The sequence below is a fragment of the Phacochoerus africanus genome, chromosome X (genome assembly GCF_016906955.1).
Source record: "Phacochoerus africanus isolate WHEZ1 chromosome X, ROS_Pafr_v1, whole genome shotgun sequence".
Lineage (NCBI taxonomy): Eukaryota > Metazoa > Chordata > Mammalia > Artiodactyla > Suidae > Phacochoerus > Phacochoerus africanus.
In genome coordinates, this window is record NC_062560.1 from 93,700,887 (window position 1) to 93,721,109 (window position 20,223).

Below are 20,223 nucleotides of genomic sequence, written 5' to 3' on the forward strand. Positions count from 1 at the left end.
CTTGGGTGATAATGATGTGTCAATTAGAATTCATCAGTTATAACCAAAATGTACCACTTTGTTCAGGAGTTGATGTGGAGAAGGCTCTGCATGTGTTGGGGAGAGTGTGTGGGGAACTCTTTACTTCTACTCAATTTTGCCATTAACCTAAACTGCTCTAAAAAATTAAATTATCTCTTAAAAAAAAATGGGGGGATTCCCATTGTGGCTCAGTGGGTTAAGAACCCAACTAGTGTCCGTAAGGATACATGTTCAATCCACGGCCTCACTCAGTGGGTTAAGGATCTGGCTGGGATTGCTGCAAGATGTGGGGTAGCCTCTGATGTAGCTGGATTGGCATTGCTGTGGCTATGGCTAGACTGGCAGCGCAGCCTCCATAACCCCTAGCTCAGGAAGTTCCATGTGCCCAGGTTCCAGCCTAAAAAGAAGAAAGAAAAAGAAAAAAGAGAAAAAGAAAGGAAGAGAAGGAAAGAAAGAAGATAAGAAAGAGAAAGGAAAAGAAAGAAAGAAAGAGAAAGAAAGAAAGAAAGAAGAAGAAAAGAAAGAAAGAAGAAAGAAAGAAAGAAAAGAAAGAAGAAAAAGGAGAAAGAAGAAAGGAAGAAGGAAAGAAGGAAGGAAGGAAGGAAGGAAGGAAGGAAGGAAGAGAAGAGAAAGCGAAGGAAGAGAAAAGAAGAGAAAAGAAAGAAGAAGAAAGAAAGAAAAGAAAGAAAAGAAAGAAAAGAAAGAAAGAAAAGAGAAAGAAAGAAAGAAAGAAAGAAAGAAAGAGAACAAAGAAGAAAGAAAGAAAGAAAGAAAAGAAAGAAAGAAAGAAAGAAAAGAAAGAAAGAAGGAAGAAAGAAAAAGGCAATTGCAGTAGCTCCAGTGGGTGATGACGATGTCTTGGACTAGGATGGTAATAGTAAAAATAGAAGAGAAGGACATCAGAAGTTTAAGGGAAATGGAGAAGCTTTGAAATATGGGTTGTAGAAAGTGAATTTATAATTCACTTTCTACAACCCATATTCAAAGCTTCTCCATTTCCCTTAAACTTCTGATGTCCTTCTCTTCTATTTTTACTATTACATCCTAGTCCAAGACATGTCACACACCCAACTGGAAGTACTGCATTGCCTTTTCTTCTTTCCTTCTTTCTTTCTTTCTTTTTCTTTTCTGTCTTTCTTTCTTTCTTTCGTCTTTTTCTTTCTTTCTTTCTCTTTTTTTTTTCTTTCTTTCGTCTTTCTTTCTTTCTTTCTTTCTTTCTTCTTCTTCCTCCATTCTTATGATCCTTCCTTCCTTCTTCCTTCCTTCATTCCTTCCTCCCTCCTTCCTTTCCTTCTTTCTCTTTCTTTCTTTCTTTCTTTCTTTCTTTCTTCTTTTCTTTCTTTCTTTCTTTCTTTCTTTCTTTCTTTCTTTCTTTCTTTCTTTCCTTCCTTCCTTCCTTCCTTCCTTCCTTTCTTTTTCTTTCTTTCTTTCTTTTTTAGAGCTGGACCTGAGGCACATGGAACTTCCTGAGCTAGGGGTTGAATTGGAGCTGCAGCTGCCAGTCTATGCCATAGCCACAGCAATGCCAGATCCAAGCTACATCAGAGGCCTACCCCCACAGCTTGCAGCAATCCCAGCCAGATCCTTAACCCACTGAGTGAGGCCGGGGATTGAACATGTATCCTTACGGACACTAGTTGGGTTCTTAACCCACTGAGCCACAATGGGAACTCCCCCCATTTTTTTTAAGAGATAATTTATTTTTTAGAGCAGTTTAGGTTAATGGCAAAATTGAGTAGAAAGTAAAGAGTTCCCACACACACTCTGCCCCAACACATGCAGAGCCTTCTCCACTATCAACATCCTGAACCAAAGTGGTACATTTGTAATAACTGATGAATCTACATTGACACATCATTATCACCCGAAGTTCATAGCTTACATTAGGGTTCATAGGGTAGTACATCCTATGCACTTTGGGAAATGCACATATATGTACCATTATAGCAACTTACAGAATGGTTTCAATGCCCTATAAATCTTCTATGCTCTGCCTATTCACACCTTTCTCCCCTAAGCCCTGGCAACCACTGACAATTGTCTTTTAACTATGCACATCCACTTTTACCACTCTCAGAACTTTTCTTCACATTGCAGGCAGAATCAAAATCAAACCTGATCTTGTCAGTTCTCTGCTTAAATCGATCTCTATTTGTGTGTGTGTAGATTTTAAAATATATATTCAATTTTTTGAATAGATTTGGACTAGTCAAAACTGTTTCTTCTTGTGCCTTTTCAGTAAGTTATGGCTTAAAAAGAACTTGTTATTTCATTATGTTGTCAAGCTTACTGACATAAGTTGTACATAATATTACTCATGCCATCTTTTTTGTTTGTTTGTTTGTTTTGTTTGTTTGTTTTGCTTTTTAGGGTGGGGTCCACAGCATATGGAGGTTCCCAGGCTAGGGGTCCAATCGGAGCTGCAGCTGCTGGTGTACACCACAGTCACAGCCCACAGCAACGCAGGATCTGAGATGTGTCTGCGACCACACACAGCTCATGGCAACGTGGATCCTTAACCCACGAGCGAGGCAAGGGATCCAACCTGTGTCCTCATGTATGCTAGTCAGATTTGTTAACCACTGAGCTGTGATGGGGACTCCACATGCAATCTTTTAAATAGCTTTTCAGGGAGTTCCCGTCGTGGCGCAGTGGTTAACGAACCCGACTAGGAACCATGAGGTTGTGGGTTCGATCCCTGCCCTTGCTCAGTGGGTTAAGGATCCGGCGTTGCCGTGAGCTGTGGTGGTAGGTTGCAGATTCGGCTCGGATCCAGCGTTGCTGTGGCTCTGGCATAGGCTGGTGGCTATAGCTCCGATTTGACCCCTAGCCTGGGAACCTCATATGCCGCGAGAGTGGCCCAAGAAAATGGCAAAAAGACAAATAAATAAATAAAGATAAATAAATAAATAGCTTTTCAACTGATTTTGGCTCCTGTTTTCATTTCTGATACTGATAATTGTGTTTTCTTGACCAGTTTTGCTAGAAGATTATTAATTTTACTAATCTTTCCAAAAAATCAACATTTGGTTTATTTCTCTCTATTGTGTGTCTGCTTTTTTTTTCTTTTCTTTTTTTTTAGGGCCGCACCTACGGCATATGGAAGTTCCCAGGCTAGGGGGGTGGAATCAGAGCTGCAGCTGCCAGCCTATGCCACAGCACGCAATGCAAGATCCTTAACCCACTGAGTGAGGCTGGGGATCGAACCCACATCCTCTTGGATACTAGTTGGGTTCATTACTGCTGAGACACCATGGGAACTCCCATGTGTGTCTGCTTTTTATTTCATGATTTGTGTTCGATTATTTTCCTAGTTCTACTTTGTTTTTAATTTGTTGTTCTTTCTAGCTTTTTCTTTTTAATTACTGAATTTTATTTTTTAATTTTTAAATTATAGTTGATTTACAATGTTCCTTTAATTTCTGCTGTACAGCAAAATGACCCAGCCTCCCATACACACACATTCTTTTGTTTTCATTTTTCCATCATGTTCTAACCATGCTCGTGGATTGGAAGAATCAATATAGTCAAAAGCACAATACTACCTAAGGCAATCTACAGATTCAATGCAATCCCATCAAATTATCAATGACATTCTTTATGAACTAGAACAAAGTATTTTAAAATTTGTATGGAAATAGAGAAGACCCTGAATAGCCAAAGCGATATCAAAAATATTTTTCTAGTTTTTTGAGTGGAAAGCTAAATAGTCAATTTGAACCCTTTTAATTTATAATATAGTCACTAAAAGCTAGCAAATTCCCTTTAAGTAATGCTTCAGCTACATCCTGGAAGTTTTTCTTTCTTTTTAAAAAATTTTATCATGAAAAATAATAATCATAAAAAAACCAGAATAATAAACCAAACTCCATATGCCCATCACCCAATTTAATAATTATCAACATTCTACCATTATTATTTCATCTATACCTCCACCAACTTTCCACATCTCTAATTTGGTTATTATATTGTTGTGTTGTTATTTTGCAGTTCTGTATTTTTGAGGTACAACCACACGCACTGAAATGCTCATATCATAGATATATAATTTTGATGAAGGGATATCCCATATAAACTATACTTATGATAAGAATAAGGGTTGACATGGGACCTCATCAAACTGAAAAGCTTTTGCACAGCAAAGGAAACCAAAAATAAAACAAAAAGACAACTTTCAGAATGGGAGAAAATAGTTTCAAATGATGCAACCGACAAGGGCTTACTCTCTACAATATATAAACAACTTAGACAACCCAACAGCAAAAAGCCAATCAATCAATGGAAAAATGGGCAAAAGACCTGAATAGACTGTTCTCCAAAGAAGATATACAGATGGCCAACAAACACATGAAAAAATGCTCAACATCGCTGATTATAAGAGAAAGCAAATCAAAACTACCATGAGATATCACCTCACACCAGTCAGAATGGCCATCATTAATAAATCCACAAAAACAAGTGCTGGAGGGGTGTGGAGAAAAGGGAACCCTCCTGCACTGTTGGTGGGAATGTAAACTGGTACAGCCACTATGGAGAACAGTTTGGAGATACCTTAGAAATCTATACATAGAACTTCCATATGACCCCACAATCCCACTCTTGGGCATCTATCCGGACAAAACTCGACTTAAAAGAGACATGTGTACACGCATGTTCATTGCAGTACTATTCACAATAGCCAGGACATGGAAACAACCCAAATGTCCATTGACAGATGATTGGATTGGAAGAGTGGTATATATACACAATGGAATACTACTCAGCCATAAAAAGAATGACATAATGCCATTTGCAGCAACATGGATGGAACTAGAGAATCTCATCCTGAGTGAAATGAGCCAGAAAGACAAAGACAAATAACATATGATATCACTTATAACTGGATCTAATATCCAGCACAAATGAACATCTCCTCAGAGAAAAGAAAATCATGGACTTGGAGAAGAGACTTATGGCTGCCTGATGGGAGGGGGGGGGGAGGGAGTGGGAGGGATCGGGAGCTTGGGCTTATCAGACACCAATTAGAATAGATTTACAAGAGGATCCTGCTGAATAGCATTGAGAACTTTGTCTAGATACTCATGTTGCAACAGAAGAAAGGGTGGGGGAGAAAAATGTAATTGTAATGTATACATGTAAGGATAACCTGACCCCCTTGCTTCACAGTGGGAAAAAAAAATTCATAAACTAAATTATTATAAAGTATATCTCCAAATTCTAACTTGTACAATCTGCTAACACATTAAAAAAATATACAAAACAAAAAAAAAAATAAGGGTTGGGAAACATATGGCCCATTGGCCAAATCTGGCTTCTTACCTGTTTTTACATCCTGGGAGCTAAGAATATTTTTAAATAATTTTCAAGAGTTGTAGAAAAAGAAAACAAAAATTATGAAATAGAAAGTATACATGATCTGCCAAAGCCTCTAAAATATTATTATAGTAACTTTACAGAAGATTGCTAATCCCTGATATAAAATATTTCTTTCTTCCAAGAAAGTTCCCTTGTGTTCTTAGTATATTATATTGCCTCCCTCTCCCTCACCCCCACCAAGGAAACCACTGTTCTGGTTTTTTGGGTCTATCTTGCATTAATTTGCTTTATCCTATAACCTCATGTAAGTGGAATCCTACAGCATACTGACTGATTCATTCATATTATTGTATGTATAAATAGCTTGTTCTTTCATTGCAGAGTAGTCACTGATTGTATGAATATAGCACAATGTAATTATCTCTTTTCTTGATCATGGATATTTAGACTAGTTCCAATTTTGGCTATTGTGAAAAAACTGGTACGAATATTACTTTATAAGTCTTTTAAAACACATATTTTAATTCTCTTGGGTAAGTACTTAGGAGTGGAATTTCTATGTTAAAGTGTAGCATAGTTTAACTTTATAAGACACTACCAAACATTTCCTTCCTATTTCAATTTCCTGCATGCAAGTTATGAGAGCTCCCTTTACATCATCACCAATATTTCATACTGTCAGTCTTTGTGGTTTTAGTCATTCTAGTGGGCTTGCATGGGTATCTCATTGTGGGTTTTTGTTTTTTGTTTTTTGTCTTTTTTGTTGTTGGTGTTGTTGTTGTTGTTGCTATTTCTTGGGCCGCTCCCGCGGCATATGGAGGTTCCCAGGCCAGGGGTTGAATCGGAGCTGTAGCCACCGGCCTACGCCAGAGCCACAGCAAGCGGGGGGATCCGAGCCGCGTATGCAACCTACACCACAGCTCACGGCAACGCCGGATCCTTAACCCTCATTGTGGGTTTTTTTTTGTCTTTTTTTTAGGGCTGCACCCATGGCATAGGAGGTTCCCAGGCTAGGGGTCAAATCAGAGCTGTAGCTGCCAGCCTACACCACAGCCACAGCCATGCCAGATCCTTAACCCACTGAGTGAGGCCAGGGATTGAATCCGTATCCTCATGGGTACTAATTGTGTTGGTTACCGCTGAGCCACAAGGGGAACTCCCCTCATTGTGTTTTTTAATTGTTTAATTATGATAAAAAATAACAAAAATTACCATCGATAAGTGTACAGTTCAGTAGTATGAAGTACATACACATTATTTTGCAACAGACATCACAATTTTTCATCTTGCAAAACTGAAACTCTGTTCGCATTAAATAAAACTCTCTTTCCCCATTCATCCTCAAACTTAGTAACCACCACCCCTTTTCTGTTTCTCTGAATTGACTACTTTAGATACTTCACAAAGTAGAGAATCATATAGTATTGTCTTTTGTGACTGGCTTATTTCACTTGCTATAAGTCTCCTTGTTTTTAAAACACATTTTTTATTTAGGTATAATTAGGTGGTCTGTTCATTAACTTTGAATAATGCCATTATATTGTGTAACCACTTTCCCCAACAAGGTACAGAATATGTCCATTACCCCGAAATTTCCTTGTTTCCCTTTCAGTCACTTCTTTACCAGAGGCAACCATTGTTCTGGTATCTATCACCATAAATTAGTATTTTTCGTCCTTGGATTTTGTATAAATGGAATGGTAGAGCATAAACCCTTTTGTGTCTGGCTTTTTTTCTCTCAGCATAGTACGTTTATTTTTATTACTTTTTTTTGTCTTTTTAGGGCTGCACCCACAGCATATGGAGGTTTTAGGCTAGGGGTGGAATTGCAGCTGCAGCTGCCGGCCTACACCAGAGCCACAGCAATGCCAGATCTGAGCTGCGTCTGCAACCTACACCACAGCTGACAGCAGCGTCTGGATTCTTAACTCCCTGAGCAAGGCCAGGGATCCAACGTGATCCTCATGGATATGAGTTGGGTGTGCTACTGCTGAGCCACGAAGGAAAACTCCCTCCTATATCATCCTTTTTAAGATTAATTCACATGTTCGCATGTATTAGTAGTTCATTTAAAAAAAATTGCGAGTAGTATTTCATTTTATGAATATATCACAATTTGTTTACAAATTTCTGATGAACATTTGGCTAGTCTATTTTTTGTGTGTATGAATAGGCGACTATAAATATTTGTATAATTATGAAAAAACATGTAACATAAAATACAACCTTACGTTTTAAAATGTACACTTCAGCAGTGTTAAATATATCTGCATCTCCAGAACTTTTTTTAAAAATTTATGGCCACCCTCACAGCCTATGGAAAATTGCTGGGCCAGGGATTTAATCTGAGCCACAGCTGCAGCAATGCCAAATCCTCTAACCCACTGTGCCAGGCCAAGGATACAACTTGCACCTCTGCAGTGAACCAAATTGCTGCAATCAGATTCTTAACCCACTGCGCCACGGCAGGAACTCCTAGAACTTTTCATCTTGCAAATATAAAACTCTGTACCCATTAAATAGCAAACCTACTTTTTCCCCCTCCCCTACTCTTGGTTAAACAACATTCTAATTTCTATTTCCATGAATTTGACTACTTTGGACACCTTACATAATTGGAATAACATAGTATTTGTCTTTTTGTGACTGGTGTATTTCACTTAGCATAATGTCCTCAAGGTTCTATATATATGTATCACATTTTGTTTATCCATTCACCTATTGATGGATATTGGTTTGCTTGCATGTTTTAGCTATTGTAAATAATGCTGCTATGAAACATGTGCAAATGTCCCATAGAACCTTGCTTCCAATTATTTTGGGTATAGCCCAGAACTGGAATTGCTAGATCAACAGTAATTCTATTTTTAATTTTGAAGAACTACCATACTGTTTTATACAGCAGCCTGTACCATTTTACATTCCCACCAACAGGCACAAGAGTTTCAATTTGTCCACATCTTTGCCAACATTTATTAGTTCTGTGTTTTGTTTGTTTGGTCTTTTTGTTTTTAGGGCCTCACTTGTGGCATTGGAGGTTCTCAGGCCAGGGGTCCAATCGGAGCTGTAGTCACCAGCCTACACCACAGCCACAGCAAAGTAGGATCCGAGCAGCATCTGCCAAACTATACACAGCTCACGGCAATGCCGGATCCTTCACCACTGAGTGAGGCCATGGATCAAACCTGTGTCCTCATGGATGTTAGTCGGGTTCACTAACTGCTGAGCTCTAACGACTATGGTTTTGGTAGTAGCCATTTTAATGGTGTGTGATAGTTCTTATGATTTTGATTTGCATTTATGTGAAGGATTTCTTTTCCTTTTAAAGGCGAATAATATCCATTTTATGTTATTTCCTTTATTGATGGTCTTTGGGTTTCCATGAATATGAGTGTGCAAATATCTTCTGAGATTCTGCTTTCAATTCTTTGGCTATATACCCAGGAGTGGAATTACTGGATCATACGGTAGTTCTATTTTTAATTTTGAGGAACCTCCATACTGTTTTCCATAGCAATTGCACCATTTTACAATCTTGTCAACGGTGCACAGTGTTCTAATTTCCACATCCTTCCTGACAGTGTGTTATTTTGTTTTTTTTTTTTTAAATTCAGAGTACCCACTCTAGTGGGTGAGAAGTAATATCACATTGTAATTTTCATTTGCATTTCTCTGATGATTAGTATGTTGAATTATTTTCATAGGCAACTACAGACATTTTGTACAAGTATTTTGTGAAACAATTCACTTCTCTTGGTAAATACTTAAGAATAGACTGAGTCATAGAGTAGATTTAAGTGTAACTTTATATGAACATCCAAACAGTTCTCTAGATTGGTTATAACATTTTACACTCTGTCAGAATGTACAAATGTTTCTGTTGCTTTAAATTCTCAGCAACATTGGTCTTTTTGATATTTGTCTTTCAAGTGTGTAAAAATGTATTGTGGTTTTAAGTTGCCATTTTCTGATGACTAAAGTTATTGAGCACCTTTTCATGTTTTTATAATTCATTTGTATATATTCTTTGTGAACTGTATGTTCACATTTTTGATCATTTAAAAAATTGAGGATTTTGTCTTTAATTATGGAAATGCAGACATCTTTATATATATACTGCTTTGGTCAGATATATGTTTTCAAATATTTTTTCTCAATCTGGGGCTTGTTCATTTAATGGTGTCTTTTGATGAATGAAACTTTTTAATTTTGAGGAAATTCAATTTATAATTTATTTTGTGGCCCAGAAATCTTTACCTATTCCAAGATTTTAGATTTAGAATTATGATCCATGTTGAATTATTTTTTTGTGTGTATGGACTGAGACAGTGATCATAGTTAATTTTTTTTCCATAGAGATATCCAGTGTTCCAGTAACATTGTTTAATAAGATCTTCCTTTCTCTATTTAATTAACTTTACAACTTGGTGAAAAAATAACTGACAATATATGTGTGGGTATATTTTTGGACTCTGTTTCACTAACCCATTAGTGTACCCTACTGCCAATATCAACTGTCTGATATCATAACTGTTGAGTACAGTTCTGTAGTTAAGTAGGGTAAGCTCCCTTCAAATGTTCTTTTTCAAGATTGTTTTGGAAGGGTAGTTCATTTTATTTTTGATAAATTCTTGAGTCAACTTGTCTATTCAATAAAGCATTCTGGAATTTTTCATGGGTGGTTATATGAATTTATAAATTAATTTAGGGAAATGGACATTTTACCAACATTGGGAGGTCCGCCAGCCCAGTGGTGAGGATTTTACACTTTCACTGCTGTGGCCTGGGTCCAATCCCTGATCTGGAAACTGAGATCCAACATCAAGTCACTGGCACGATAAAGAAACACAATATTGAGTCTTCAATTCATTAATGTGGTACAGATAGATCTTCATTTACTTAAGTTTCTTCAATTTTTCTCATCAATGTTTGATGCTGTTATACAATATGAGTAGAAATAGTGAAGGAAGACATCCTTGTAGTGCTCTTGACGCTAGAGGAAAAGCATTTAATGTTTTTCAATTGAGTCTGATGTTACCCAAGTTTTTTTTTTTTTTTCACATGTGTCTTTGACTTCTGGTTTTTTTTTTACTTTTTTTAATCAGGAAGAGGTTTTTGTATATTCTCTGATGATTATAAAAGTTTATTTTCAGACTTAAGACTTTGATTACGATGCATCTAGGTATAGTGTCTTCATCTTATTTGACCTCTCTGGTATTTATCATATTTTCCTGAAATCTCTTCTGGAATTTATCTTATTTTCTGAAACTCTTCCCATGGTGTTCATAATATTGTTATAAATAAGCCTTTCTCCATTTCTTGGCCTCATTCTAAGTCTTCACGCAGGATGTTCTTCCCTTCCCTCTTTTTAAATATGATACTTCCCATTTTTCTTATTATTCTTTATGCTTTCCTTAGGTCATCTCATTCACTCCTATTAATTTCATCTTACCGTTCACATTCTACAATTCTCAAAGTCTATTTAACACACTCTCTCCTGAGCCTCAAACCCTGAGTATCCAACTATCATTGTAAGATGTTTCACAGGCATCTCATTTAATGTCTCAACCTGAATTAATCAGCCTTCCCCAACCACCCAAAATTGCTTTCCCACTGTTTATATCAGATTCTCTAAAAGCTGAGCCTAAGGACAGAGATTCTTGTTCAAATTACTCATTGAGAGAATGCTCTCAAGAGAAAGGGAGTGAGGGATGTAGGATAAGTCAGAAGTAAAAGTAGTCAGCAAGTATGTGATTCAGCTTAACGACTAGCTTCATCATGATCTTATGGGAGAAATGCTGGAGCACAAGTTATACCATGAGTTCCACCTTGAGGCTAGGGAGTTGAACTTTTGCACCATTCTTAGTCAGTCAATCATTGGCTGAGGTCTGTGGGTGAGCCTCAACCTTTCCGGTAAGATAGATCCCACTTGGCTTGGGCTCTAGGACAATTTTCCCTAGAACAGAGCAACTGTGAGTAATCAGCCAACATTCACAGAAGCTGAGGGGATGCATGGAAAAGGGATATGGGTGGGACACCAACATATCCACAACTAAACCGTCCCGAATTCCTTTTATTGACGTATATCACCGCAATCTATCCAGGAATCCAAGTAGAAAACTAGAAGTGATCATGGAGCTCTTTTTCTCTCACACTCCCCATTAAACAGTAGTAATAATAGATAGCAATTATTGAGTGCCCATAATAATATTAATTTAAAATCCCACAGCAAGCTTCTTATATTCACATAGGATGTCGTGCTATCTCTTCGGCCTCATGTCTCATATTTTTTTCCCCTTGCACTGTGTTCTAGCCACCTAAAACTGTTGCAGTTTCTTCAGCATAGCATACTCTCACTCTAAGCCCCTCCCACCATGTCACACCCACATGGTCAACTCTTACTTGCCCTTCATGATGGTCCAGACATTACCTCCTCAGGGAAGCCTTCTCTGGTCCCCCAGGCTTAATTAGATTCTTACCATCTGAGCTCCACCAGTGTCCATTCTCCCTTCCATTAGAGTCCATTTCACAGGGAAACACAGCTTGTCTATCACCCCTTTTTCAATGTGAGCTCCTTTATGATATTGATTTCATTTTGTCTATCTCTGTATCACTAGCATTCAGTTCAATGTCTTGGACATTGTTGGCACACACTAAATGCTTCTCACACTAGCGAAAAAAATAAAAATGAATGGAAGCAAAGGTAAAATGTAGTCAAAATTCTAAATGTTCTTCTGAAGCAAATTTTGTAGACTTTGGCCTGATGTTTATGTAAGTTATTTATTTTAATAGCTTCTGCATAGATGAATATTACAGAAAGACAATCTACATCTACCTTCCTACTGTACTAACCTCTCTTGTCTTCCTGGGTCACTGAGCTCTACTCCTCAGAGTCCCTAAAGAATCAGGAAAAGGTCTTAGCTCCAATTGAGACAGGACAGCTGTGACTCTCTTCTCTCCTCTGTTTCCAGATGAAGGACCTTCGTCTTGAGAATATTAACTCTTTATCGGGCTTCTTCTACGACTTAGGGAAGTTTTGCCATTGTGACAGAATTCTGTTCCGGAAGGGAGCATGGAAGACAATAATGACAAATTAGGATGTGAAACTAGATAGGATGTTTAAGTCATTGCTCCTGTTGGATCTCATTCAAGGTTAATGGAAAGATAGGAAAAGGGTTTTCCCGTAGATTAGAACTTCAATATTTGGGATGTTTTATTTTTTTGGATCATGTGATGCTCTTTTACTCCTCCACTTTCTTCCCTGTGTCTGCCCCCACCTCTTCTCAAACGCCCCTTCGTCCAATATATTATAAGGTCCTGATACAGAAAGGATTTGTTTTGGTCCCCAATTACCCATTTTGAGGGACACATTTGTCTTACTTCCTATAGCACGGCAAACTCTTCTGCCTTAAGCAATCCTTTCTTCCATCCCATTTCTCTGCCTCTGGATGTGGGAAAGTGCTCCTCCCCAGGCTCTTTGGTGCTGAAAGCCATCTCCTGGCTTTCGCCTTCTAAAAGGGTGTTCAATCTAGAACTAGGTGATGGATCTTTATATCATTGGTATAGCTGTGGAACTCAGCATGACCAGAAAGCCAAAAGGACCACTGGGTCCATCGGGCAGCGCCTTTATTTCGGAGGCAAGGACTATAATAGCCAAGGGGGTTGGTTCACAGATGGTCCATGGATGAGCTTCAGCGGAGTTCATGAACCCTGTGGAGAGATATGAAAATTGTGTCTATGTCATTTTAGTGGGCCAATCTGGAAAATCAATGGAACTGGGTTGAGCTTCTAATATATTGATCACACATCTTGACCTTTGCATTGTGGCCTAACCCTCTTCAAGGCAGCTTTATAGACACTATCTTATTCCAGTTTTCATAACAGAAGTGTGATTAGCTTCCTTTACAGAGGCTCGAGAGAAGCTAATGAGATACCTTCTTATACAGTGTCTGCCACACATAGTTGGTATTCAATAATATATTATCAGCCAGCCCGTTAAGTGGTAGAGCTGATAAGAAAGAAAATTGAATATCTGATTCGATTCTAATACATCTTTCCACTCCACTCTGTAAGCAAAGTCCTGTGAGTTAAGGGGAGAAACCTCTAAATGACAGTCCTCTCAGGCCATGAGAATGGAAACCAAGCATTAGACAGCTGGAGAAATCTCACCCACTATAGACTCTGCTTGTAAGTATGGGGACTACAGGACATCCCTAGGTTGCAGATGTACGCATACAAATACAAAGGGGGTGGTGTCACGCTGCAAGATAGAGCCAGATACTTAAAAGGACTCAATTGTAAACAGTCCTGAGATGACTGCATTAGAATATGGATGTATTTATATGTGAATGATTAAGTCCATCTGATAAAGTCCTGGTAGATCACCACATTTGAATGTCATGTAAGTGTTGCCAAGCAGACGCAGAAGTCGGTAGTATTTGATTTCTTGCTTTCCGCTCTTTTTCAGCTTTCTTTTTTATTGTCTATTTTTATTAAAATAAAAATTAAAATAAAATTTGCACATTTATATAATGTTAATGTTTTATATGCACAATAAAATAAAATATTTCTAATTGTAAAAACAACCTGTACTCACTCATTTAAAAAATCAAATGATATATATGGGAAAAATACTGAACAATTACTCAAGCCCCTTTCTATCCTCCCCCCAAGTTAATCACCACTAACCAATTTGTAATTAGCCTTGCAATGTATTTTATGGTATTTACATTCATTATAGATAGATTTGTTGTTAAAATATATGCTGTCACACAGTTCTGAAACTCACTCTTTTTCACTACTTGATGGCTTAGATATGGTTCCCTATTGACATGTAGAATCTTTATTATTTATAAACAGAATATTCCATAGTTTGGAGGTATCACCAATTTGGGCATCCCTTCTTGAGTAGATAGTTATTATAGTACAATTACATAATATAAAGCAGAATTGCAATGAGCTTCTTGTGTATTTCTCCTTGTTGATGTCGCAAACATTTCTTTGGGGGCGAAGTAGAATCTCTTAGTCCCAGGGTACGCATACTTTCGATTTTGATAGTGTTCACAAATTACCCACCCAAAGGCTTGTACAGTTTTCATCCTTTGCCGTAGCGAAAGAGTTGGGATAGAAACTTTTAGGGGAAAATCAGAATTTCCCAATTTCTGGCAACTATGTAATATAGTTGGAACATACGTGTGTGTGTGTGTATCTATCTATCTATCTATCTATCATATCTATCATATCTATCTATCTATCTATCTATATCTCCATCCTGTGTTTGAAATGGAAAACATATATATATATTTATCTATCCTGTGTTTGAAATGTCAACAAATCTCCAGATAACACACATGCCTCTATACCTACAAGGTACGATTTTCATCAAAGCTTCCAGGGACCTGGAAACAATTCTTGTTGTCAAAATTTGCTTTGCCTGCGTCTAAGAGAAAAAAGGGTGAATTCTGGAGAACCTATAGCTCATGCCATTAACCATCTCAGCAAAGTGGCTCTAAAGCACAAAATGGTATTAAATAAGTTGCTAAATAAAGTTGTTGTATCATCTGCAGGGCATGAAGTACTTAACCACAGAGAGTTTGCTCATGGGAGGCGAACTGTGTGGTAGAATGGGCGTTTGTACTAAAAAGTGACAGATTATGGCTTTAATGACATCTGGAAATGCTAAGACTCCCCAAGAGGAACTTCTGCGGAAGGTAAGCAATGTATGTACCTTTTGATGCACACGAGGTAACGCCAAAGTTCAAATGAGAACAGACCTGAATTAAAGCCTCAGGCTGATTCAACTCCCCACTTTTGTTTGAAAATCAGGCCTCATTTCCAAGCCAAAGGAGTGATGAAGTCTGCAGGACTGTAATCTCAGCACAGCCAAGCCTTGAAACAAAGCCTGTGCAATAGTTGAGTTCATGCTGTGGCAGGATTAGATATGTTTGGAGACCCCAGGTGTTCCCTGGACGAGACTTGCTGATGGCTAGGCACACAGTAGAGTGCATCAATAATATTGTCAGATGAATGGAAGGTAATTTGGTAGCTGGACTCCCACCAAAGCCAATTCTGAATAGGATGGTCCACTAGCTTTGAAATATGGGTTGTAGAAAGTGAATTAACCAGTAAAGTACTACAGTGGACTTAAAGGACAATGTTAAGGGACATTTTAAGATCGATTTAACATGAATTTATAGTGGAAACAATATACCTTGTTGCATGACTTTCCGCCATAATACTTGGCTGTTCCAGTACAGACACAAAGAGACTTAAGAGTTAGGATCATGCAGAATATGATTTTGTGTGTCTGACCAAAAAGGCAGAAATAAGAATGTATTCAACTGTGGAATCTAAAGTGGGCATGAAAGAAGATAAAAGAAGGGCTTGTGGGATGGGAGAAAGTGAATGTCAGTAGACTGGAAGACCCAACGTAACATAGATGCACAGTTGAAAGAAGAGAAGACTATAGTGAGGGAGTGTGATGTTTCAATCTATGATTTTGGAAATAAAGCATTTTCAGCAGCAATGCTAGATAATGACAAAGCCCAAGGTAAAATGATAGCAGCAGATGGTCAAAGTGGAATAGTAAAGATGTTTGGAGATTATATGGCAAGGAACTAAGTAGCCAGGTTATTAGATGGTACAGGGAGTATACCACTCAGTTCCAGATGATGGGAAAGAACATGAGACTGGGAGATAGATAAGCCTGATTTTCCTGCATACACTTTTGCAGAAGTTGCAACCCTAAAAGGTGTTGGAAGTCATCAGTCCTTTGGCCTTCTGACTCCAGCTGTTCCTTTTCAGGAACACCCATCTGATTGGTGCAGGGCTCCCTTCTATAGCTAGCTCCCCAAGATGTGCTTTTTTCCAATCTGGCCCCTGGTACTCATTCCCAACATTTTGAGATCATGAAAGCACATAAGTAGGCAAGGCGGTGTTGGACTCACCCTGGTAACATCATCAGATCCACCTCCTGCTTTAGAAAAGTGCTAGAAAGGAATTAGGAGAGTCCTTGCTGCTATGCAGCAGGTTAAGGATCCGGTGTTGCTGCATCTGTGGCGTAGGTCAGAGCTGCAGCTGAGATTCAGTCCCTGGCATGGGAACTTCCATAAGCTATGGTGCAGCCAAAAAAGAAAAAAAGAAAGAAAGAAAGAAGGGAAACAGGGTATTTCACATGGTAAATTCTGGGAAACTGACCTTCACCCTAGGATCGAGTTACTCTCTGCACCTGACATGGCAACACAAGTTAGCAAGGGTACACAAAAAGATGTCATGAGGATAATGGGAACCAGTTTTTTAACTGCTGGAGAAAAGAGTTACAAATATGGAAAGGGAAAATACAGCATGAACTCTGTGGCATCCAATTACAGTTGGAAGTATTAGTATGAAGTCATGCTTTTAGATACATAGATACCTAGATAATTGAATAAAATTTAAACCACTGATAGAAAATATGGATAAATAAATTATAGAGAAGGTGGGGCTCTTTCTTACAACACAATGTCAACAAATAAGCATAGAAAGAATGCTAGAGGTAGAAAATCATCAGTGGATGCTAAAATTAGTAGGTTAAAAATTGGATGAAAAGCAGGATATTGATACAAAGTATCTCTCTACAAATTATGTATTAATTACAATGGGGAAAAATAGCAGTAACCCTACAGGGGCAAAATCTGTTAGACCCCACCTAAACCAAGTGATCAAAGGTAATATCACTAATAATGGGAAAATTAACATTATGCACCTCCTAATACAAGGCACTGAAATGAATACCGCATCACTTCTGTAGCATTCTGGTTGAGGATGCCTAACCTAAATCTAGCCGTGAAGAACATGGGACAAACCCAAATTGAGAGATCATCTACAAAACAACTCACCTGAATTCCTAAAAAAAAAAAAAAAAATCAAGGAGTTCCTGTGGTGGTGCAGTGGAAACGAATCTGACTAGGAACCATGAGCATGCAGGTTCGATCCCTGGCCTCGCTCAGTGGGTTAAGGATCCGGCGTTGCCGTGAGCTGTGGTGTAGGTCGCAGATGTGGCTCGGATCTGGTGTTGCTGTGGCTGTGGCATGGGCCAGCAGCTGCAGCTCTGATTAGACCCCTAGCCTGGGAACCTCCATATGTCGCGTGCGCAGCCCTAAAAACCAAAAAAAAAAAAAAAAAATCAAGATGAAGAAAAACAAAGAAAGGCTGAAAATCTGTCTCAGATTAAAGCAACTCAGGAGACTTACCAACCAACTACAATGTGTGAACTTGGATTAGAAACTGGCCTGGGAGAAAATTAGCTATAATGTAGTATGACCAATGACAAAAAGTATGGACAGTATTTTAAATAATATTATTGTATCAATATTAAATTTTCTGGACTTCCCTTGTGGCACAGTGGGTTGAAGATCCAGCATTGTCATTGCAGTGGCTTGGATCACTGCTGTGGTGTGGGTTCGATCCCTGGTCCAGGAAATTCTCCATGCCATGGGCATGGCCACTACTCTTTTTTCCGACTTTGATAATTATACCATAGTTATGTGCAAGAGTGTCTTCATTTTTAGGAAATATACACTGAAGTATTTAGAGGTGAAAGGACATGATGTCCAAATCTTATTCTCAAATGGTTCAGAAAAAAAAAATATAAAGTCGTCTCTCGGTACACTGGAGATTGATTCCAGGACTTCCGAGGAAACAAAAATCCACGGATGCTGAAATCTCTCATGTAAAATAGTACAGTGGGCCCTGTGCATCCACGAATTCTGCACCTGCTGATTCAACCAGTCTGAGGATGGTTAAATCAGGGGCTGCAACCTGTGGGTATCGAGGGCCAACTGTACATAAATACATAAATATAGAATAAAAAGCACTAGATAAAATGTAGGCAATCGCTGAATCTGGGTAGGGTAGACAGGAGTTCCTTGAATTATTCTCTCAGCTTTTCCGTAAGTTTAAAATTACGTCAAAAGTAAAAATACCCCCCAAAAGATATCAAGAACACACTCTACTTTGGGTCAATACCTATCTTCTTATTTCCATAGTTCTAATTCATCAGTTCCCTCGGGTTTGGTCCTGTTTGGCTCCATACTTTGGACCCAGCTCTCTGTTTAGCACCCCTCATCATCAGACCAACGTGGAACTGCCTGTTCTAGCTCTGACCTTGGTCCCCCTTCTGGATTCATCTCTCGCTGTTTTTCCTTCAGCTCCAGGCATCAAAACCATATGTTAGGGAAATACCAGGACATGTGCCAGATGCTTTACATGTATTATCTCAACACTGGGAAGTAGACAAATAAGAAAAGTCATGCTCAGAGAGCTTAGGTGACTTGGCTAAGTTAACATGCCTCTTAAGCGGTAGCGCTGGGAATTGAATCCTTCATGTCTTTTTTTTTTTTTTTTTTTTTTTCTGCTTTTTAGGGCTGCAGGTGGAAGTTCCCAGGCAAGGGGTTGAATTGAAGCTACAGCTGCTGGCCTACACCATTGCTCATGGCAACGCCGGATCCTTAACCCCATGAGTAGGGGCCAGGGATCAAACCCTCATCCTCGTACATACTAGTCAGGTTCATTTCCACTGAGCCACAAGGGGAACTCCCCTTCATGTCTTTTTGACTCCAGAACCCATGCTTTTGCCACTGCATCATACAGTCATAACAAGTCAGTAGCAACCCTGTAATTTTCCTGCACTGATTTGTTGAAGGGTCTCCTAACAGCTGGCATTAGTTACTTAGAGAAAGGACTGGTTTCAGTAGGAATATATGTTAAGAGAGGGTTTCTCATACCATTTCACACATATTACTTGCACTCGACTTGATGGATTTAATGTCTCCAAAGTCTCCAGAGGGGAATTTTTTTAGCCATACCCAATCCCCCTAGAAAGAAAAGGTAAAGAGTGTTGATGAGCCTTAGTTGCCAACAGCTTTAGACCAATGTCCCTTCCATATGAAGGGTCTATAATTGGACTATCAACCCAAACAAGCTTTGTTCTTCCTCTCTCACCCTTGACCCCATGGAACATTCTGTATTCAGATCTTAAAAAAAAAAAAAGTCCTACAGGGAACTTAAAAATTCCAATTAACTAAAGACAGGGAAACAATTGCAGGTATGCAGACCCCAGAAAAGGAAGGATACCGCTCTCTGCAATGACTTCCTTAACTAGCTGCAGAAAGTGCTAGGTCATTTCACTCATTCATAGCTGAGTGATGTAACACCACGTTTCCTGCAATGAATGGTGATGGTTGGTGGTTGCAATTATCACTGCCTTGGGGCGTCTCTGGTAAGAGACGTAGGGCAGGAGATGTAGTGCAGCAAATGTTCCCTGCATTTACCTTGATCCATTTTTCTCTCGTGGGACAGGCCATGGTGGGGGTTGGGGGGGGGGGACTTGTATGCTTTAATCATAAACCAATTGGCTTAAATACCAATTAAACATTTTTAATTTGGATGTATGAATGCAGTACCATAGGAATATGTGTAGTCTAGACTCTTTCAGAAGTCTGTTTCTGACTTTTTAAGCACAAAACTACTATTCTAAGGCTGCTGTCAAGTCAAAAACAATTATTTTATTGTCTTCACTTTAACTGCCTGATAGATAATTTTCTTCTGCGTGCATAGCCTCAAGGACTCATCAGTCACCAAGCCCTATTTAGTTTCTGTCCAACCCAGATTTGAAAAAAGCAATACATATATAGATTCCTTTTTCTCTGTAATAATAATAATAATGCCTTACATTTGCACAGCGCTCCCTACCCTTCAAAGTGCTTTCACATCTATTACCTATAGCCTGGAGATTCCATTTCAGGCTGCACCAATTTGTCATCAAGTAGAGATAATAAAGCAGAGAGCTCTGTACAGTCAAATTCCAAGAAGAAGAGAGTGTCGCCACTCTCTTATTGAGGAATATAT

At 38.6% G+C, this 20,223-nt stretch overlaps 1 protein-coding gene across 1 annotated transcript in view; it reads right to left on the bottom strand.

The window, feature by feature from the left end:
- Positions 1-20,223, bottom strand: part of GUCY2F (guanylate cyclase 2F, retinal) — a 109,288-nt gene that overhangs the window by 47,331 nt on the left and 41,734 nt on the right. The window contains 1 exon segment of the mRNA XM_047764241.1: positions 19,101-19,190. Coding sequence (XP_047620197.1) covers positions 19,101-19,190 — 90 coding nt within the window.